The following is a 24,511-nucleotide window of genomic DNA, read 5'->3' as shown; positions in this document are numbered from 1 at the left end:
TGCAAATGCACGAGACTTCAATGACACCTTATTGCAACTATAATCGTAGAAATTAAGACATATCATCAGATTACGATGCTCCATTGCTTGCTAAGAGACAATGAAATGATATTTTAGAATCCTTGGCTTAATGCAAGCAATTATTGTGAGATAAAACAACTGATTATGAAATATCTCCTATATGTAAAATAGGTACCAATCTCGACGTGTATAGACGTCGCTGTCATATCACAACGGTGTCAATCCTATACGATGTGACAAGACGTTATAACACGTCGTTGTTATTTGTATGGTGAAAAAAGTGTCACATCACGAGGACCAGGCCTGACTGAAGTGTCCACCAAAGTGTTAATAATTACGAGCAGGCTTTGTCAACCCTATGTTGGCTTAACATCCACTTACACACCATGCACTTGTATTTATAGGCCTGCTATAAGCAAATGTCAAAAAAACTTTATTTATAAACGATCAATAGCGCTAAAGAACTCTCCAACTGATTCGTAAAACCTTGATATGCTAAAGTTGGCTGGACCCTACTATACACCTTCCGTAAGCCTCCTCTTGTACAAAAACATGGCGGCCGGTCAACAGCTGTTCTGCTTTATTGACGATTTGACATTTGTTGTGAGTTAATATTTGCTGAAAATAAGTTGCCATGGTAACGTAAAAATTTAATTATTTTTTTTTTGTGGGTTTTGGCTTGGCCAACTGCGCCTTTAAGCCAACGTAAACTTTTTTAAGTGCCGCGCCGTGGCTAACATAGATAATAGAGATTGATAAATGAATGAAAGTTTTCGCTATTTTTGTTTATGGTTTCGTCGGACCGGCAACTTAATAGGGTAAATGTCAAAATGTTTGGTCTGTGAAATCTATTAACCTTCCCTCGTGAGCTGCTGTCGTCGGCAACCAGTCGATGCGGCGGCTCACTGAGACGTTGAACGCCAACGAGACGCCGCCTGGAACAGGCGGCCCCCCGGACCCAGGAGCTGGTTGGCCCTGGAGCTGAAGCCCGGGCAAGGAGGGATTCCTCAAAGGCCCGAAACCTGCGCCCTGACGGGCGCAGAAGACAACCAACGACGCGTGAAATCTATTAGCATCACTATAGTTACTGGAGGTTTACGGAACTATTATGAATAGAGATTTTTACGAAACCTCAAATAGGCTTAATGTGTTCCGTAACTATTGAGCTCAGTAAACCTACTTTAAGGTTTTTTTATGAATAAGACCGCAAACCTTTAGAACATTGAACCGATTTTCCCTACCTATTATACTCGTAATTGTTTGCAATAAATTTCACATTTATTTATAACACTGGCATAAGCAAATATTTAGGAAATATTATTGAACCAGCAGCTTAGTCGGACATGGAGCCCGAAGTAAAATAGTTGTCCTCAACCAAACTACTAAAAGCGCCATCTATTGGTGAATTTTTTAACATTATTTTCCACACCGAAATCCCTTTTTTTACACCTAATAAATTAATTACTTTACGTAAATTTATATTTATAAGTTAAATTCGATTTTGTAGGTTTGTAGGTATAAATTATTGAATTATTTGCAGTCAAAGACTTAAACACTAATTTACAGTTTATGATTTTTGAACGTGACTGAATGAAAGACCGCTGACCGGAATCAATGTCAATGTGTCAATGTCAAAATCAAACGTCAAAGTCCAAAAAAGCTTTTCATTTTCATTCATTCATCATCTTGTCATTAAAAAGCCGTGTCGTCTCGCTTGTTGGCAATTTTATTAATTGCCCTAAATATTATGCGCGATCGAATATAATTAATGGTGCGGGTGCAGTGGTAATTTGGCACTAAATTCTTCTTTGGCTGCCAATACGTGTGGAACCATGACGTCGTTTCTCAGTTTTAAGAAGCAGTATATTGCTCTCGGGATGCTGGTGTTCATAGCTCTGTTTTTCTTCAATACGAGGCCGGCATCAATACAATGCCAGGTTCCTCAATTGGAGGAGCTTCCAGCTAGTGTTGCTTCTACCAATAGCAACCTTCCTACGATCTATGGCATCACACCGACTTACGCCAGGCTTGCCCAGAAAGCGGACTTGACAAGGTAGCTATTACACTCGTGATTCTTTTGGCCTTGCATGCACTGTGCACCAATCTGATGTTGACTTACAACAGTTGTTTGGTAATATTGAGGATGCTATTTACATGGCCATGACCTTCTATGAATAGTACTTTTCATACATTCTTTATAATTCAATATCTTTATTTAATATTTCATAATATCAAACAATAACATAAAACCTATTTATTTAAGGGCATATTTCAGTTATCAAAAGTGAAGCAATCATTTCTTTTATCAGATTTTTGAGAATCAGTTGAGTAAGTATTTTAATCAATCATTATGATGCCCAACTGAGCTATCACCACTCCAATCCTCCGATTCAATTATAACTATCTGTCTGCCGTGGTGGATTATTGATTCTGGGACCTTAGCACTTTCTTTATTTTATTTACTAATGCACTGTTCAGTTATTATATTTTCTTTATACTTAAGTAATTTTATTCTTACTATGCATTACAGATTTAAATGATTATTTATTTATACACTTAATTTTAATAAATATTTTATACTGACATGGGTACAGATAAAGTAGGTAATGTTAATTACTATTTATAGTTAATTCAGTTATAACTGAACACTTGTCTCTTATTTAATCAATGATATACTTTTTTACAATTTCAGACTATCTCAAACTCTGATGCTTGTGAAGAATTTTCATTGGATTGTCATAGAGGATGCTGAAAATAAGACCCCATTAGTGGCAAACTTACTCAGAGACTCCGGCCTAAAGTATACACATCTGAACATCAAAACTGAGAAAGAAAAGGCCAAGAAAGCAATGGTAAGACTAAATATAAACCCTTACCTACTTATTATAAAGCGAAGACTGAAGACTAGACTATTGATTTGTATTAAATCTCTCGACTTTAACTGGATGTAAACCAGAACTATCTATGATATACATTTTATTATGAGGGGCTTAGTTTCTGTGTGGCCTTTGATGATACATATCTGTCATCACAAGTGATCGTCACTGACTTGCTAAGAAGAAACATCCTCAAGTTCCAAGCTGTAATTAAACACCTGGTCACCATTTATATGTTACCGTACATTCATCTAAAATGCGTTCCTTATTTTACTACATTCCACCTACAGGGTCGGTCTGTGCATTGATAAATCAGTTTGCAATCAATGTCCTGACATCGCCTTTTCCTTATTAGAACCCTGCGTTTGTTGAAATTCTCAATAATATTTATAACTAGCTGTTCCAGCTCGCTTCGCTTTGCCTTAAAAAGTTTTCCCATGGGAATTCCGGGATGAAAAGTAGCCTATGTTCATTCTCAGGGACCATCTGTATACCAATTTTTGTCCAAATCCATTCTGTAGTTTTGACGTGAAAGAGTATCAGATGGACAGACAGACACAGTTACTTTCGCATTTATAATATTGGTTATTAGTTAGGATAGGATCATGCTTTTTTTTTTTAAATAGTCTATGTATTTTCCCACTGCTGGGCAAAGACCTCCCCTTTAATTTTACACTCATCCCGATCCAATGCGGCTATCTCCCAATCCGGCAAATATTTGACGAGGTTGTCCCGCCACCTCCTTCTCGGCCTGCCTCTCCGCCGGCGCCCGTCGCCCGGCACCCACTCGGTCGCTATCTTGGCCCACCGGTCCGGGTGCATTCGGCAGACGTGGCCGGCCCAGTTCCACTTGAGCTTCGCGGTCTCGACACCAACATCGATTATGCGGGTTTGGGAGCGTAGTGCGGTGTTCCTGTGTGATACCAAGAATTCCTTAGTTATTCCTCTCACCTTACATTATTTTCCTTTCACAAGATAAATGGTAATTGCATATTAATTCCATTCATAATAAAGATATTGGTACATGCCACTGCATTTCAAGCTGCATCTCTTTCTTGGTAAGTACCTATTACAAATAGCTTGCTATACAACACATGAACTGAACACAATAAGGATTGGTCACAGTAATTGTCAACAAGTAATTCTGAGTAGAGTAGTACAGTGGGCGATAGCACAAATTAAGAACAATACAGTTTGTTGTCATAAATACAGTTAAAACAAATTAAATAATGTGACAAATTTGTAAACTCTGCTTTTCTAATTAAGTAGCTGAAAATTGCTATGAGTAATTAAATGTATATGTATATAAATATTTAGACAATTGCTTTGTTATTCAATTTGTTACAAATTATTATCCTCTTTGAATATTTCCCGGTAATAAGACAGATTGTTTTATAATTTATGTACCTATGTGTATCTGAAAAGAATAATTAGGAAACTATTTAAAGCAATAATTGACTAATGAACATTGCAACCCATTGTTTGCTGAAACTATGTATTTTGTGTCCATAGGATTTTGTGTTAAGTCAGATGGAATGCTAATTCAGACCTGCATTTTTTTGTAAATCTTCTATCAAGTAGGCATATTTTGTTTGGTAATTCAAAATCTAGATTCTAAACTTGCACCATTACCAATGTGGAAACCATCTTATCAGATCTCTTGTATGCACTTTTGTACATTTACGCGCCAACATGCAGTGCAAGCGAGAGGTCTAATTAGATGGTTTGCACTTTTGTTTTGGCCCAATCACTGTCACTGACCTCTACAGGCGGTACCTACAGTAATTTTTGTTCTAAAATAAAATCAGATTGACCCTCTGGGTCACCTTCTTTCAGCTTACTACATAATTATATACTTATACCTCTTATTATTGAAATACCCTGTACATATGTATTTTACTTTTTACTTTATATTATGAACCTATTGTGTCCCACTGCTGGGCACGTCACTCTCTCTCTCTCTCTCTCTCTCTTACTTTTTCTAATTGCACAATTATTATTATTTTCGCAGGCATCAGGCGTGGAGCAAAGGAACAAGGCACTGGAGTGGCTGCGCGAACATCTGCGCGGGCTCAGGGACGAGGAGCGGATAGGAGTTGTCTACTTCATGGACGATGACAACACTTACGCACTGAAAGTGTTTGAAGAGGTATGCATATTTTAAATACTAGGTGTTTTTGGGCTAAATTCCCGAATGTAGAGTAGCCTGTGTTTAACCTGGATATGTGAGTTCGTACAAAAAAATGTGGTATTTTCGTAAAAAAAGACAAATATGACTTTTTCTTATGACCTATTTTTCACAATAAAAATGTATGTAGCATAGGTACATCCATCCACACTTCCAATCTTGTAATTGGGTTTGTATTGAGGAAAGAATAATAATTATCGTCATTTAATGGCAAGACCATTAAATGTTTCCTAATCTCAGTTTGTAGGTAATCAATTAGGTCTTCTACTGTCACATAATATTTACTTAACGAATTGTTCGCCATTTTCACGGTCTTACTTTATTTACGCGGATTATAATCGCTGGCCGAAAACGAAGGAAGATAGTATCTATTATGTGTAATGTGATGTGCTTCCAGCACAATATATTTAGCAAATTGATTGATCGATTATTGGCTATTAGGTGTCAGTTAGTAACTTTTAACTTTCAGGCATTGTTCTTAGCTGTATAGCGGATGGCTACAGTTTTACCCTCTAGAAAAACAAAAAAACGAGACATTAAAAAAATACTCTTTATCTAAAGTCGCTATCTGCCGGATAAATGAGATTACATCACATTTCCATAACTTCTAATAAAACAAGAGATATATTCAATTATTTAGACAAGATAAGAGCACCGAATTACATGAGGAAATAGGGCTTACATGTGATAAATGCTCATGATAACAAAAGAACACTGAGATAATGGAAAGAGACTGCAATACCGCTATAACTACATGTGTATTTAAGAGATAACTAAACTCCTTTCGCTTATTGTTATTACACTGACCTCTTTCGTCAATGAATGCGCTATATGTAAAACAGAATTATGAGTGTGTACGTTTATTGTATCAGTGTAAATATGCGTAACAGTTCCTTATCAGCTTTTTAATTATCAAACGGGAAATGCCTGCCGTGTAACACTAATAATGAAGCATTCTCTCGTAGTAATTACAATAATTATTAGCAAATATGAGTTTCTGAAAGTTTGTTTTAAATGTTAACCATAGGTTAATAAAGCTGTAGAGATGAGTTTCTATGCATGGTGTTATTTTTATAGTCCGCTAAAGTGTAATTTGAAGCGCACTCTAACCATCGCTTCAAGGTTTCAAGTTAATCCTTGGATTTATGTGATCCATGTGATCATTCCTTATCATCAACTATCTTTGATTATCTTACTTCTTATTGAAAGGTATAGCGACTTATACAATATTATGTTGGAGTGTTGCTGTGTGTCCGAAATATCCAAAAGATGCTCACGGAGTTTCTTTGGCCATTTCTTCTCCTTTGTGAAATGCTGGTGGAGTAATATTATGACTATCGACAAATAATTGTATAGGTACTTTCAAAAAACAACATTTCTTTTCAAATAACAATTTACCTTTCTTTTCCTACACCAGATGCGCAAAATCAACAAAGTGGGCGTCTGGCCGGTCGGCATAGTCGGCGGCATGATGGTGGAAATGCCCATCATCACAAACGGCAAGGTGTCAGGGTTCAACGCCCTGTGGAAGCCGTTTCGACCCTTCCCTATCGACATGGCAGGCTTCGCGGTCGCCGCCAACCTGTTCTTAGAACATCCGGAGGCTAAGTTCTCGAGGAAGGTGCAATCCGGATTTCAGGTGAGTTGTTTTCTGTTAGGACTGTGTCTGTTCTTTTTGCGTTAAGCCGCGTACAGACCGGCCCAACGAACGGGTTTCGTTGACCTTCGTTGCTGCAATCTGCCCTGTATTATGTATTATAAATATCCATCGTTGGGTGTTCGTTGCGTTGGGCGTTCGTTGGGCCGGTCTGTACGCGGCTTTAGTTAAACGGGGTGGGGCTTGAACGAGCCCAGGAATAGGCGAGAGTAGCTTGGGACGCCCTACAGACCGCTGGACCGGCGACCGTCGACAGGTGGCCGGTGGCGCTGAATGAGGAAGGCCGTGGACAGAGTTTTGTGGTGCTTCTTAGGGAAGAACTATATCTAGCTTTGGTCGATTACGGGCTGTCTATGGTCTTACCTCGTAATAAATCTCGCGACTGCAATTAACTGCTTTTTGGTTTTGTCCGGTTCCTTCGGACTTCGGACTTCAATTTACTGAGGAGGAGAAGTAGGAGAGAGTGAAAGTTATTCGAATAATATGTTATTAATAATAGCCATAAAGGTCACAGCAATAAAATCAATAGTGTCATTATTATGATTGGACACGCCAATTACATTTATTAACTAATAATAGTTATATCCGTAGAGACATCGTTTTTTATATACCTAACTTACCTAATTATTATTATGTCCGTCCTTAGATGGTTCTAAGTTATCGTTTTGCATTTATAAACGAAATGAGTCATGGCATCAGCCGATATCGTGGGGTGAGCGAACTTCATATATACCTAAGTATAGTATAAAAGTAATTTGCAACAATATACTTAATTATTATTCATATTTACCGCCGATCTAATAAGAACTTTCTTATAAGTTTGTCATGTAGGTATGTCAGTTAGTCAGTAGCCATTCTAACTGATTTTACTTTCGATTACCTGCCATATAGTAATTTTAATTTAAATTATTAATACCTGATTGCGAGCTTAACTTTTTCACAAAACAAACTCTGCTTACTTTTCAGGAGAGCGTGATCCTCAACTACTTTGTGAAGAAGGAAGACCTGGAGCCTCTAGCCGACAACTGCACAAAGGTGTACGTCTGGCACACGAGGACACAGAAGCCAAGCATATCCAAGGCGGGAAAGGCGATGACATACAACCACATAGAAGTCTGAATCTAGAACACGGTGTTTTGAAATTCCTTGAAGCCCCTGTGAGGTAAATGAGCTCTGATTTTCTGTTGATATTTTACCAAGCGAGCTTTGGTATTGATTTAAGAGCTGTATTAGAAAAGTATGTTTTCATTTCGTACTTCAACAAATTGCGCCTTTGTTGGCTATGGGAGTTGAAGGTACAGTAAGGATAGTCAAAGATATTTCTATGATGGCTCTTATAGTGATATTATTACGATAAAAGTTTATCATGATTAATGATTAGGCTTTGCCCTGTCATTAATATAATGGTCAATAATCAAACTTGGGAAAAGGCATGTGTGTTAATGCGTTTATTTGCAATATTTTGTGTAATTTAAGTCATAACTTCCCTTCGTTACGCTATTTATACAAATGACGTGAAAGGGTCGAATTAGGTAGCAAAATATTCGTAAGTGTTGTACGGAAATGAACACTAGGCTATTTAAATTGGAATAAACTTTAAAAAGAATACTCATTCATCAAAACGCTACGTAAATATTCATGCCAAATTATTTTACTAAATTGATTAAAGTTTAGAATCGAATATGTTAGTATATATTAGTATATTAAATTATTTGTGATGAATAAAATTTTCGCACAAAGTCAAAACAATATGATTAAATTTAAATATTGAATTTGGTCTTTGTTTTGCAAGACTGCAGGCATTTATGTGCCTATAAAAATGCTTATATGATTCGACTTTCATAAAATATACTCATAGTTAATATTATGAATAAAAATACACGTTACTAATAAAAATTTACACTTTGTAAAATTCCCAACATTCCAAACTATGTTTTCGCATTATTATTGAGTGTCTAGTAAAAGTATACGATACGAATGATACTGAAAAAAAGCTTATACTTGATGTAAATTTTTATGCACCCGATTTATTTACATGATCTACTGTTAAAAATGAACAACCCATTCCCACAAAAAACCTCGCAAATAAACTTTTTTTTTAAACTTATACCAATTTAAAGTAATATCATTCTTTGTATGAGAAATTCAAAACTTGACAGCGTCCGATGGTTTGTTTCTTTAGTAAAGTTGCTCAGTTTGACCAGTAGATCGTGTTGTGGTCTTGGATAAAAGAGTAGACTTTAGTACACGGTACACATAAAAAATGACAAGATACTTTTAACATTATTATACTCCCTAATGAATATTTACTTCTTCCATTCCTACTAACCAGCCTTTTCAGTATTAAGATAATATTCGTAATAATTATGAAGTCCCTACATTATATCTACAGTCACAACTCATTGTATTTAATCATTGTACCTATAATCATGTAATCATCAGGCAATCTATGTTCTAGACGAATAAATTATGTATAACTTATACATTATTAAAAAGGTAGACAAACACAATAATTAACTAAAAAAAAACACGTATAGCAACCCCGAAATATACATATTTTTTTCATTTATGACGTAATATAGTATATTATGTAATGATGATTTCTCCTCTCAAGATTTCCAGTAATTTTGCTCTAATAAATATAGTTAAATATACTGACTCCGATTGGTCAGCACATGGCCGCCTATAAAATACAAGATCTCTATTTACTAAACTAACCTTAACCTAAATTCGGTACTTTTAGTACTCATGTAAATCCCTGTATGACATAAAATGAGATTATTTATCAGCGGTATCTCTTTATTGTTACTGCCATTTTTAACTACTATTTGTTTATTTCGGTTATGTAGATTTAACTTACTTACCACATAATGTTTAAGCAATCTAGGTAGATTAAAAAAAATAATGACAAGAAACTTCCCTTTCATATATAAAATTAAACTAAAAAAGTACCTATCACAAAATAATATTTCAACAAAATTTAATATCCAGTTATTTGTTCTATACTACTTACCTACCTAGTATATATTTTAAAATAATCTGTGTGCAGTCATATCTGACTTGATGAGTTTGGCTTATACTAAGTTAGGTGAAATAGAAATAAATTGATATAATTAAATGCTAATAGACTTTCTACTCATACTCGAAATTTTGCTTATTTTTTCCTCAGCATATTAGTACAGACGTACAGTCAACTCCATAAATTAATACTTACGTAGGTATTCACCATTGTGAATACACTTCGACATTTCGGTCCAAATTTGAATGTTTTGGAAGTTGATTACACTTCTTACATCATCGGCGTCCACTTCTGGACATGGGCCTCACCAGAGAACCGTCATAATATTTGCTGACGTACTCATTTTGTAAATATTAGATCGTAATATATTTTATTTATTTTTCAAAAAAATATTTTTATCTTTTTACTAACACCTAAGTATATTTTTTTCAAGATATTTTTTTTATAAGTCGTTCTATTTAAATGCTATGTTTTATTTTATATTTATTTAAGAAGTTAATTTTATGTAACTCATTTGATATTTCCTTTGTCTATTTTGACTCTCTTTTTGAAATAGACAACGTAAATACATTGTTGTTTAAGCTTATAATTTGTAGAACAAAATGTAATTGATGTAGTCACTATTATAATTATAAACTATACAACGCAATGAAGTTTCAGTATGGCCTAAATTAAATCACACCCCATTTAATAAAAAAATATGGTGATAAAGTAGTATTCTTAATGTTCTGCTGTTCAAAAAGTTTAATTAGTAAAACTATGTATTATAATATAAGGTAAAAAATATTTCGTATGTCTGTATGTATATGTATACAGGTTTTTGTAACAAAGTTTGGTTTGGTGATTCTGAATAACTTTGTTCTGGGAGTTAAAAAAATGCATAGAAAATTTAGTTTTACTTTAACTCCAACTGAATTTACTTTTTGAAGAAAAAGAAAGAGGAGGTTCTCAATACGCCTGTATGTATAGTATGTTATTTTTTTGTTAATGAAGATAAGTGAAGATAAATATTGAATATCTTATGAAGATCTTAGAATAATTAAAAATATTCTTGGATACCAATGCATGCACATACCAGTAAAATTACACAATTCAATTGGGCGACCCCTACATAAAGTTAGCTTACTACATTATGTGTTCCTTTTACAAGGTTATATAAGACAGTACTAAGTATAATCTAGATATTAAAATATAATATATTATGTTTTATGAATTGTAAACTCCTAAACATGCATTATCCTATTTTATGTTTAGGAAAGCCATTTGTACTTAACACTTAGGTTAGGTACGTAACCAAAAGAAATTATAAAACTTTAATACTCACAAGATTTGTTGACATGAAGTACCTAATTCATTCCAAATATTATATTCCCTGAATTCCTTAATTCTGCATTATACCTTAATATTATAAATTATAATGAGTATTGGATGGTCAGCTATAGTAGCTAAGTATAATTACTTATACACTTTTGAACTTGTGTTAAAATTACAAACCTTCAATGTTTGAATGAATAGGCGATTAGTTTGACAAGGTACAAAAGTGTATAGCTACTAATGAAGACTGTATCTAATCAGCTTCTGTCGCAATAATTATTATAATTATTATTCTCCATGTATGATTTTATATGCAATTTGTTATACTTTTTTTCTAGTTTTAAGTTAAATACCTGTGTAAATAGTGCATATCATTTGTACCTATTATTAAAACCTATGTATGTATATGTGTAGTGGAAAATAAATTATTCCATACCAAAAGTGATTGAGTGATCTTATTATCCCCTTATATAATTCTTCTCCGCCGTGTTGAAGGAACTTAAATGTAAAATGAAACTAGTTACAAGGTGCAACAGAGTAAAAAGATTCATAAGTCTTGGGCTAAAATTCATCACTGGCCACAGCCTATAAACACGGATATACCTAGAAAAGAAATACATTATTTATAATCTGTATATTCAGTTGATAATATTTTGCAGCACTAGCGCTAAGAAGGTTATTCAGGGAAACTAGGTAGGTACTCAACTTCGGAATGGAGATCGGAAAATGCTGTCTTGCTTTTTTGGTTTGATTTCAATTAGTTTCAACAGATGGCGCTGTTATTTAAAATGATTTCACGCACCACGCAAAAGAGGGCGTTAGTTGTTTTTAAAACGGCTCATTTTATAATGAAAGAACCGTTCCTGTGTGTTCAGTACCATTGAGTGGACCCTGAGTTCTATGCTCAGTACCTATTTATCTAACTAAGTACTCGATGATAGGAAGGAAGGTAGGGAGATACCTACTACACTTACTGCCTGTTCCAATAACATATCTATCAATAGCTGACAGTTACTTTCATACGATTTTTTTGACTGAATATAACTTGTTACTTATGTGTCAAAATGCGTATGATAGTAACTTTCAGTCATCGAATTAATATTATAAATGCGAAAGTAACTGTGTCTGTCTGTCTGTTACTGTTTCACGCCAAAACTACTGATTTGAATGAAATTTGGTATACATATGGTCTAGACCCTGAGAAAGAACATAGGTTACTTTTTATCCCGGAATTCTCACGGGAAAACTTTTTAAGGCGATGCGAAGCTCGCGGGAACAGTTAGTAAAATATATTTTTCAAGTTTTACGAGTGGTAGGTACTATTCGTGACTGTGTAGCTGTAAAATCAAAGCCACATTATACCTCATTGATATGAATATCACGTGCGGTACGACCAATCACGCTTCAGTGCGGACCTACAGGTATTTGTCAATAAATGGACAATTTCGTTCGTTAGGGACCTTTCAAATGAACCTCCTGTACAATTAAATACCTACTTAGGTGTAGACTAGTTTATCTATGGGTAATGAGTACATTCGCATTATCATACTCTAACTTAACTACTAAATTAATCATCTTTTAGGCTACTAACCTGAAATTGAATTACCAACTTTGTCACTCACGGCCAGTCACGGCTCACGGTATAGGTACTCGGAAATTAGGTAAATGCCTAAACATAAAAGTACTTACCTACCGAAGTAGACACACAATAACAGGTAAGTACCTAAGTTAAAACTACCTTACTTATAATGTTCATCTTAAACCAGAAACACCCACCTAGCTCGAAATCTGATGGCACAATTTCCCGAATGCAGGACGCCCTAGGTCTTGTACTAGAACGCAGGGAGGGGACAGATCTAGGATTTATGCCGTCATGATTCATGCGGCGTGAGCTCGGACCCCATATTGCGTCTTCCGGTAACTAAGAACCTGGATGCTCGATGTAGCTTGGAATTTAGAGGCTAACCTGATTTATGTAAATGTGGCTTTTGTTTGCTGGAAACTGGAGACTGGAAAAACGGTTCATATTTTACACCGTAAGTAACTACTACTATTACTTACACTATGTTTGCAAAAATCTATAGGCACCTAGAATAATTTGGTAGGATTCACAATTAAAACTACAACTTGAGTTAAAGGAATTTTACTTTGGACCTAGTCAAATCAGTTAAAGCTTTCCAGTTTTTGCTACCCTCTTGCATAAACTTAGGTAGGTACAACGATCTACAGCTTCAGAAGACAAGTGTCACAATATCCTGAATGAAAACTTTGGGTGGTACAAACCTATTCTACGGATATAAGTAACCTATCTGTAAACCTCTACCATAAGCATTAAAATTGGTTGTTTGTCTCTGTAAATTTTTTCTGAATTAATGTTCAACTTTATTAATATTTTTCTACTATTAGGTACTTTCTTAATATTGTAATAAATCATTGGAATACGCGGTTTAAAAGTGGATTGAATAAGTACCTGCGAGTACTTCCCATGCACTTACCACAGACTATTCCAGCTGGGAAATTCAATTATTTTTCTAGTTACTCCGTAAGGTTTCTCGTTTCGTTTAATTCAATATACGGGTGCGATCGAGGGTGCGTCGTAATAGTTTTCAAGCCAATCAATCAGCTGGCTTTAGTTACTTCGACAGTAGGCACTGCCATGGCAACCTTACCACAGCTACGTGTAGGTTGGTAGGTAGGTACCTACTCGTACGATAAATTCTGTGGTAAAATAGGCGTTCTGCAGGGCTAGTATACGGGGCGCAAGATAAGAGTTTTGCATCGCGCTCACTCACATCGCGCACCCTCAAGAGCGTGCGCGACGGAGAACTTTTGTCACGTCTTAATAGCGCCCCGTGCTACATGGCCTGATTTGTTGAGATGAATAATATACTTACCCGAAGGCCGGGGGCGCAAGATGCTCACGTCAAGACGTGACAAAAGTTTTCCGTAGTACTCGCTCTCGATCTCTCGAAGCCGCGAGACGCGAGAGAGCGCGAAGCAAAACTTTTGTCACGTCTTGACGTGCGCGTCTAGTGTCCCGTGCTAGACCTTCAGGTAAGTACAAGGAGTTTCATATTCTTACCTACATTCTACGGTTATATGTATACATCTTTATACTAACATGTTTTTTGAGCCCATAACTATGTATAGCTAAATTATGAAGTACAACTTACATATACCGACGGATTTACAGTCGAGTCAGACCTAACTTTAAAACCCGTGTTAATTCCGTTCTTTGCTCAAACAATTACAGACTTAGTTATATCTAATTATCATAATAGACGCATTTTTCCTGAAATAAAAATGACATATTATGTATCTAGCCTATCTGAAACCTAGTTAAACATTGTGAGATATGGCGTTTCGACTTTCTCCGTGTTCGGCATCATAAGGGTCACAGTGACAGTTAAATAAAGTCAATTTTTCTCTCCACCTTTAGTTTGCAAGGTGCGGGTGCCTATATAAATAGAGTGAGTCGCCCGCGCGCCTCAGTTGTAATATCACCATGCAGAAATGACTAGGTTTCAGATAGGCTAGATACATAATATGTCATTTTTATTTCAGGAAAAATGCGTCTATTATGTAGTCTGAGCCTATCTGAAACCTAGTTAAACATTGTGAGATGTGTTTATTATCGCATGGTGGAGAGAAAACCAACTGTGACCCATAAGCTACTGATGAGTATATCAGTAGAGAAATATTTGAATCTATAAATTTATAATGCATAGATTTCTAGGTAATAGATATACTAAAAAGAAAGGTATAAGTATACATAAGACTTAAGTACTTCCTTATTATTCCTGACTTTTCAGAAAGTTATGGAAGGTATGTACCTATACATATAGGTAGGTATTTATACATATGGATACACACAGTGCCTCTTCGAAAGCAATACTTATAAGTAATTATTGATCAAAATCTTGTTATTGTCAAGGCAATATTTTTAACCTACACTAGCCGAATGGATGGAACCAGTGAAATACTTTGCAACAATATTTAAAAGCTGTAAAGTGTAGAATATCGATCCAGGCCGCTGGGGCTCAGGTCAGCACATGCTGACTAGGGTATGTAATTCTGGACTGACCTCAGAAATGCAGCAGCCGACCCTGGAGCCTCGAGGACCTGCTCAGTCAGCCCCGTACGACGACACGGCCTGCAACACCTGGCGCGGCATCTAGTCCTTGGAACGAGGAGTGGTGCTTGAAGGGAAGATAATTTTACTAAATATCCCAGCCTCATCAGCTACTGGAAAAGATTAGATGAAGGCTGTGACACTGGTGGATAACTAAGTATTCAGTTTTTCAAAACATGATGCAGGTAACAATATTCATATTCTAGATTGACAAGTAACACACAGTCTAATTTTGTATTCTAACTAACTCGGCGGTTAACGAGTTCCTGTGCAGTCCTACTAGGAAGGAAAGTTATTTTATAAGCCTTTGCACCGATTTTGTGGGCTACTATCATTCTGTATCATCATGTGTGAATATTATGAGCTCTGGCAGCATTCCTTGGTAGATGACATCAATTAATAAAGATTGATTAACACAACAATAACAATTATAATAGTTGATAAATGAAACCCGACTAACACGTCTTAACTGGGTAAGTAAATGATCAGTCATGCCACCAGGATAAGTAAAATGTTCAGTACTTCATATGAAAAACATTAACAAGGTCACCTTTAGGTAGGTTCGTCAACACTAAGGGCACGTCTCGGCCAAAACCTTAAGGCTTCGCCTTGTTGCAACTTGAAAGGTACGTAGGTAGGTACCTACTTACATTGTTGTAGGTTCGATTTTGAAACCATTAAGTCGACCTAGATAAAACAAAATAAAATAGCTCGATTAAATAAAGATGGTACGTAAAGATGTTAGTTGTACCTGATCAGACCTGATGCAACTACAGACAACATAGACTCTCTAAGCTGTGGAAGCAACAATCATGGTGGCGGGAACATGGACAGTTGGACGAGCCACCTCGAGCCTGACTTATCAATCAGAACTGACAGTTCGCCAACAGCAGATAGCTTGCGGCTATCTATAGGTAAACTTAGGTAGTTAGCTATACCCAAGAAAAAGTCCTTGGACATCGATATGACAGTGGAAAGGCGAATAACTTACTGTGACACTCTTTAAAACAAAAAGGCTTGTTGTGGTTGTCCAGCTAAGGAAGGTTACCTACTTCAGCGACCGTATTGCATTCTGAAAGAACTGCGAAGAGTTAATATTATGACTAATAATTATTACTTATTTAGAAAGTTTTCCGCAAACTCTAATAAATCAAGCAGCTACCACGTCACCGCTGCCCGGTTATAACTCTGTACTAGCTTAGTAGATATATATACCAGTTCTAGCCTTCAGCTAGAGGCCAGAGAGCTCCTAAATGAGATGCGAGTACGAGCATGACACAAGTAATTTTTTACTTGGTAAGTAACTAGTTACGTAACTAACTGAAAGATCCATAAAACAGATTACTCAAAATGTAATTGTGAAAACGGCACGTCTGCATCTTAACCAGTCAGTCTAAGTAGTTTCAGCAGATACAGTGTTGAAAAATAGTTATGAAACGTTTGCGCCAGAATCGAATTAAAAATACATTTTCATTAGAGAAGCCGTTTAGGCATGAATAGGTACTTTCACCCTTTGAATTGTGCTCCAAATGATGACCTTCGAAATTCATAGAAATTTAATGACGACTGCCATTGTTTATTATCTAGCCCAGTAAATTGAGTTGGGCTACGGCTACACGTGATGTGATACACAGTACACAGTAGGTATATAAATAAATAAATAAATAAAATCTTTATTTCAAAAAAAGGGTACATATTGTCTTAAGATTAATTTTTACACTAGTAATTTTTGTAAATATATTTTAGATTATAATGGCCGCTTCCGTCACCTATACTAGGATAACCTGTGTTATAGGCGACGGTCCTTTCCATTAAAAACAATTGTAACTTGGAACTATTGTTAATGTTATATGAGTGTGTACACACCTAAATACAAAGACAAATATGGAAATTAAAATAAACAAGTATAATACCTATAATTTACAATAGTTACTTACTAACTGTTTAACTTTATTTAACAATTGCAAGCAGGTTTTCAGTTTCAACATAAGACAGTGATTTTAGGTAATGACTTAACAATATTTTACAATTATGAGTAGTGGTTGAATACATGCTAATTTTTTTATTTATCCTATTATATAAAAAACTTCCCAAAAAACAGAAAAACCTCTGAGCAAACTGAGTCCTAAATCCTGAGATAGTAAATATGTTATAATTTCGGCGTACTAGTTGGCCTACACTTCGATCAGATGGACACTTGTGTTTGCGAAGTATTACCTGAACAATAAAAAGCTGTCGAACAGTTAACACATCGGCAACCTGATACAGATCTACTGTAGGAAAACGATATGGCTTACATAAGCTTACTTTAAGCACAGCACGTTGTGCTCGTTCTAGCTCAAGAAGATCTGTCTTCGCGGCACCACCCCAGACCAGAACACAATAAGAAATTATGGATTGACATAATGTATAATAGAGCATTTTTAATATATTTGAACTAGCTACATGCCGAATATTTTTGAAGACCGACATGAGTTTTCTTACTCTTGATGTCATCATAGTGATATGTTCTTTAAAATAATTAAGTTGATTATCTATAATGACACCCAGATACTTTATACTATTTGCTCTAAGTAATTCTTCACAGTTGCACTCTAAAGGGTCTGTACTACTAAGGCATAGCGAACTATGTGCCTTTAGACTTAGAGCATCGGTAACCGGGTTTGGTTGGGTTGAGGATCTTATAGAAAAGGTGAGGTATTTGGTTTTGCTCGTGTTTAAGCTCAATAGATTAGAGCTCAGCCATTTAAAGATCTTATTTAGTCCCAATTGGGCAAAACCATACACCTGATTCCAACTTTTTCCTCTGAAGACTATCGCAGTATCATCAGCGAAGGTAAATATTTGACCATTACTTACGGTGGTGTCACATAGGTCATTAATATAAATTAAAAACAGTGTTGGGCTAAGTATACTACCTTGTGGCACACCGAAAGTTACAGGCAGTGGTTCGCTAACGATATCTCCGACTCTGATAGATTGGGATCTATTGGAAAGGTAGTCTTTAATTAGTTGGTGAGGTAGTCCCCGAATGCCAATATTATTGAGTTTTACAAGTAGCAACGGTATTGATATGGTATCAAATGCTTTACGTAAGTCCAAAAATACAGCCATGGCTCTGTCAGAATCATCAAGACATTTAACAATCCATTCGGTTAGATTATTTACTGCGTCTGTAGTAGATATTCCTTTACGGAAACCGTACTGGTTATTTGATAAGAGTCCAAATGATTCTAGGTAATTAACCAGCTGTTTGTTTAGGATACGCTCTAAGATTTTCGAAAGTGTAGGTAGTATAGAAATGGGTCTATAATTTTCTTCATTAAATTTGTCCCCTCCTTTGTGAATAGGAGTGATCATTGATCTTTTAAATGAACTAGGAAAAACACCAGATTTAATTGAAAGATTACAAATGTGAGTGATGATACCAGCTAAAACTTTAATATTTCCTTTTATAATTTTACCAGATATTTTATCCCATCCTGAGGAACAAGTGTTTTTTAGGGAATTTATGGCGGCTATTATATCTGTTAGATTGACTTCAACGAGTCCAAACGAATGAGGATTATGTTTTAAGTTGAAATTTACTCTATTGTGAGGCCCATCATGTAAACTTTTTTGTTCTATTTCTCGTGCTAATCGTTCACCTACCTGAGAAAAATATTTATTAAGATTATTACTAGCATCAGTTTCATTACAAGATGATTGAATAATTTCGCATGTATTATTTTTGGGTTTATGGTTCAGAATATTTTTAATAACTTGCCATGTGTTTTTTAGACTAGTTTTACTGGCTTGTTCAAGTTCTGATTGTTGATATTGTCTTTTTAACTGTTTAAGGAGATTATTACAAAAGTTCCTATAACGTTTGTAGGTCATCGATAAAATTATATTTTGAGGATTAGATTTTGCTTTTAAATGAAGTTTATCCCTATTTCTCATACAGCGTAATAAACCTTGAGATATCCAAGGCTTCAGAGGTATCTGACGCCTAGGTACATAAACAACTGTCGTATTTTGTTCAATAATATTTGTCAATTTGCCTAAGAAAATATCAGTAGCAGAATTTACATCATCTAATTCAATAACGGGTTGAAAGTCTGTTTCCGAAATGTCTTTACTAATTCTTGCATAATTAATACGCGAAAAAAAAATTGGCTTATGGATACTGTGACGCCTCAGCTCTAAGGAAATTAATGTGGAATAGTGATCAGTGAGACTGTTTTTAATAACAAGGGTTTTTGAATCATAGCCTGATTTAGATAACAATAAGATGTGATCAAGGCAGTTTTTATCTCTAGTCGGAAGATAATGGGCGGGAAGCAATCCATGTGAGGCAGCGAGATTTAGATACAAGGGTGCTCTATTATCTTCCGATCCATGCTTGATATCGATATTTATATCCCCTACAAGAATTATATCTTTATGGCTATGAAGTGAATCAAGAACCTTATTTAAAGATTCAAAAAATATATCAATATTCTTGAATGAAGGAGAGCGGTATATTGAAATGATAGCTATGTTATTTTCTAATATAGAGAAGAGGCAGTTTGCTTCTAAAAAATCCGGTTCGTACGTTTTAACTTTTAATGTATTTTTTATATACAAAACGACACCATCGTTTTGATTTGAGTTGTTTGTTGTAGAGATCACATAATAGTCAGCAAAAGAAGGTAGAGTATGATTAGTAGGGCTATTTAACCAACATTCAGTCAAAGCGATGATGTCTGGATCGCAGTTGCATATTTGTAATAGTGTACTGAAACCAGATATATTACATGATATACTTCTTATATTTTGTGTAAACAGTTTCAGACAATTCGGAGTGTTGAATTTATGTTCACTATTTAATAAATTAAAGCAATCTTCCGGGTCACAGCAGATTGCGTTTGATACTACAAGGTTATCTAAGGTATTCGTGAAGTTAGTTATATCGTTATCCATAAATCAATTGTATAGTCAGTGTAGTACGATTTTGTGAACCATGAGCAGAAGCAATTTCTTTTTCATTTTTTAACAACCAAAATGCTTGCATATAAGAATGACAATTAATACTGATCAAATTTTTATATACTGTATTTATGTTTATACGTATGAATAGGCGTGTAAATAAGTACAGTGACAATATGTATATATTTTTAAACATCTCATAGCATGCAAATATGAAATATAGACTTATTAATGAAATTAAATAGGAACTGAAATAAAATCCTACAACTAGTCAAATCGTTAAATTTTCCGATTGTTTTTTCTTCAAATCATTTAGATGGCTTTCGTTTTTGACTAAGATGTGAGGTTTCCCTTCCTCTTTTCTTAAGTAGATTTTACCATTAGAAGTCCAAACGAACTTAAAACCCGAACTTTTAGAAAAATCGCGTGTCAGAAATAGTAACCGTTTCATTTTAGGAGTCAGTTGCTCAGAGATATAAATTGGTTGTTTAGTTGATAGCATTCCTAAATGGGAGGCGTTCAATTTTTCAGAATTATTCTTGTTGTAGTTTTTAACCCCATCCAGAAAAGCTGTTTTTATGAGGGTGTTGTTGAAATCAATGGAAATAGATGAGCTTAACTTTTCTTTCTTTGATGGTAGGCGGGAGACATTACGTAGATCATATATGCATGTTCCCAGAATAGTGGAAGTTATAATTTTACCAAAAGGTAGTCGTCTCGTGCAAAAGCACCGTTACTCGATTTATTCGATACACAACTAGTAGACAGCTGCTGCGTAGGAGGTTCACGCATTTTTCAACAAAGAGCTCGGACACACACTCACAATCCACTGGGACTTAAGGAAGACAGCTTATATGGTGTCACTCAGAAACCGCGATGACACTCTGATCATGATCACCCGACAGTAGGATCATAATAAATTCGGTAACTTGTGAAGCGGTATGGTATAGCAACAGCGACTTTCACGAAATCAGGAATTAGCTCAGTGCTTTCAGGTTGAACACTCGCCCGTGGGATTCACTTTTCTCACAGCCGAGAAAAGAAAAGACTCAAAGCTGGAATCTGCCGATGTGTCATGACACTTAAGATAGTGTCTGGGGAGTCACTTTATATGACGAAAAACGAACTTTCAGTGCACTGCGACGCGAGCCGCTCTATCTGTTTGTATGTATTAAACGTGCCGATTGCACGACAGCTCTCGTTCGTTCGTTTCTCATCAGTATAAAGTAACGCTCCTGTACTTACCGTGCGTCATCATTCCCATGAGCAGTCCAATGATCTTTAGGCAGTTTAGAACAAAAGCTGCATTAGACAGTTTCTTCAGCAGAGACATCGAAATAAAAAATTGATTGCACAACTATCCCCAGGAGCAGTCTACAGGTCACTTTGGGCAGTTCAGGAGAAAGCTGCTTTAATAGAATACCCTACCTTAGCGGAGGCATCAAATTGAAGTGCTATAACACTTTTAGAAGCGGTGCACGTTACCCGATTTGTCGTCATCCATGCCGATGCGGCTACGGCGACTGCAGGTGGTTACTCAGGCTTCGTTGGTGTGCCCTTGTATGGCTAACATGACCAACCTTGGCAGTAAACGTTCGTCTGCATATGCCAAAATCACTGATGAATAGCGCACGTTACTCGATACCTTCTAAATAAGTCACTCATAATGATGGCTGATGATGATGATGACCGTGCTAGCAATAGTGCAGGCAGGCGGTTCCACTGAGCATATAATCTCTTCCCAGACAGGGGGCGTTTCGATCTGGCAACCAGAACAGGAGTGCCAGGTGTGCGCAGCGATGCAGGTGGGACAACACAGCCGCCAGGGCAGGAGTACATGGCTGGGTCTATGCAGCGATGCAGGTAGCACAAACCGGTGGCCAGGGCCAGGACCGGGTGTACGCTGCGATGCAGGTGGCACAAAACGGTGGCCAGGGCCAGGACCGGGTGTACAGCCGCCAGGGCAGGAGTGCATGGCTGGGTCTATTCAGCGATGCAGGTACCACAAACCGGTGGCCAGGGCCAGGACCGGGTGTACGCTGCGATGCAGGTGGCACGAGACGGCGGCCAGCGCAGGAGCACAGGGCCGGGTGTATGCTGCGATGCAGGTGCCACGAGACGGCGGCCAGCGCGGGAGCACAGGGCCGGGTGCAGGTTACACGAAACTTCAATTTCACCGAATCGGCCTGCCTACCCTCAGCGGGTAGGTACCGGCGGATCACATTACTCGCCGCACATGCCACAATGTCCCAACATACTGAAACTCGGAGCCACGTGCTTCCTGTAAAAAATCCTATGACGGTCCTGGAAAGCTCCTCTTTGTAAAGCCTTACATAAGCTATAATCAAGTGCATTATTGTAATAGCAAAGTTTTTATCAACTGTTTTCTAAAAATATTAGAAATTGAGGGTAGAAAAATATATTTTTATTATTTTTTCCTGTATAAAATTAACATATGCTTTACTTAAAGCGGTCATTAATGTAAGTATCTAGCTCAAGCGCCACTAGTAGGACCGGAATATGTGATCAATCATCACCACGACTATTGAATCGGACCCTACTGCGTGGGATAAAAACCCCAAGCGCCGGAGCATTATGACCAGTGGCTGAGCTTTTAAAAGCAGTAAATAATAGCATTTTACTCACGGCTTATCAACTCAAACCTTCGTTGCGAAATCCTCAGCAATGGCTGCGTGCGCAGCAGCCGGCAGGCCCCGCGCCGCCTGGTCCGCATCACGCTACAGCTCCCGGTAGCGAGGACTCCGCAAATTTAATATTATATTTTTCCCCGTCGGAGCGAAGCCGACGAGAACCGTGGCTACATAGAGCCATTTTGCCGAAGTGTTCACTTCAAAAATCAAAAACCAACTGAGGCGCGCGGGCGACTCACTCTATTTATATAGGCACCCGCACCTTGCAAACTAAAGGTGGAGAGAAAAATTGACTTTATTTAACTGTCACTGTGACCCTTATGATGCCGAACACGGAGAAAGTCGAAACGCCATATCTCACAATGTTTAACTAGGTTTCAGATAGGCTCAGACTACATAATATATACTTACGCATTCAAATCGCTACAATATTTCCAGTTAAGTATTTATTTTTCTATCCATCTGGCCGAGGCACCATGTGCTAACTGCTAATTTCATCTTAAACCAAAACTCTCCCTAGGCTATTTCACGAAAACACCGTCTGCCCTGCATGAAATATTCAGCCGTGAAAAGGGTACAATCTCCCCTGTACTCCCGCGCACAGGGGAGATGTTATTTAAATAAATATTATTTTGCCACATAATTTATGTATGAATATTCCCAAACAAACTTGGAATGGTGTTAATGCGGATCCCCTTTTAAAACTGTTTGCCGGTTCACCTACGGCGGTGGTTCCACGCGTAGGAATTAAAGGTGCAAATTGTCGGGTGACGACATGATATTGCAGTAGACGACGTGTCATAACGTTAAAACTGGTCTGTTGCAAAAGTGGTATACTAAGCCCAAAGGGGTTTGAATCAAAAGTTGTTCAGTCTGACCCACTGAGTCATACCCTTTCGGTAAAATTCTGTTTTTTATCTAGCCGCATGGTACACCCGCGTAATTTTTACATGATAGAGAAATACAGAGAAACTAGTAGGGCCACTTTTACCAAATGCTAATCGTTTTAAATGAAAAAAAAAAACTGTTAGACGTTTAACAGGCGTCTAAATCTGGGGGCACGGCAGTGCCCCCACCTAGTCGAGTACCTTCTACGTTTAGCGCTTGGTAATATCCCACCGTAGTGTTGTGGCGCCACGTCGTCACCTAAAACCTCAAATCGTCCGCTACCAATTTTCTCCTTAAATATGTCTGCCGGTTCACCTACGCTCGCTCCACGCGTTGGATATTAACTTTGTGTAATCGGGTTACGCTCTTGAGGTTTTGACGCATTTTCAGGTGTGCGGTACGTTTGTTTACGATGAATGTAAAATCAGAGGTCTCGTTCTCGACCTTAAAGGCGGCGATAGACTTGAGCATTTCGCCTTATCGTAACGTTCACGGCGAGCCATACCGTAACGTCATTTGTTCGGGCGAGAGGATCGGCTCGCTGTACGCTGTGAGGATTCTGCGTAAGGCCTGGGTCTCCTATTTTATGCTATATGCGGCGTCCGACTTTGACGTAAACGTTTTGATCAACGTCCTACGGCCTACCTACGGCGTCTACACGCCAACGTCGGCGTGTAAGGGAGACCGCATCAGTACATTTCTATAGTGAGCATCGTGACGCGGCCTACGGCGTGACGCTAGACGCGAACTACGGCGTAAATAGGAGACCCGGGCCTAACGTAACGTTACGATAAAATGTTACAGGTCAGTCGCCG

General features: G+C 37.1%; 1 protein-coding gene across 1 annotated transcript; it reads left to right on the top strand.

The window, feature by feature from the left end:
* Positions 1 to 1,689: 1,689 nt before the first annotated feature.
* On the top strand, positions 1,690 to 11,520 carry LOC105394656 (galactosylgalactosylxylosylprotein 3-beta-glucuronosyltransferase I). The gene is made up of 5 exons (XM_011566564.3): positions 1,690 to 2,074; positions 2,714 to 2,873; positions 4,909 to 5,046; positions 6,503 to 6,724; positions 7,709 to 11,520. The coding sequence occupies exons 1-5, from the start codon at positions 1,854 to 1,856 to the stop codon at positions 7,859 to 7,861; spliced, it is 894 nt and encodes a 297-aa protein (XP_011564866.3). The 5' UTR covers positions 1,690 to 1,853; the 3' UTR covers positions 7,862 to 11,520.
* Positions 11,521 to 24,511: the final 12,991 nt, after the last annotated feature.

Source organism: Plutella xylostella, chromosome 18, assembly GCF_932276165.1.
Source record: "Plutella xylostella chromosome 18, ilPluXylo3.1, whole genome shotgun sequence".
Classification (NCBI taxonomy): domain Eukaryota; kingdom Metazoa; phylum Arthropoda; class Insecta; order Lepidoptera; family Plutellidae; genus Plutella; species Plutella xylostella.
Note: the sequence above shows the minus strand (reverse complement) of the source record. Positions and strands in the feature narration are given on the sequence as shown.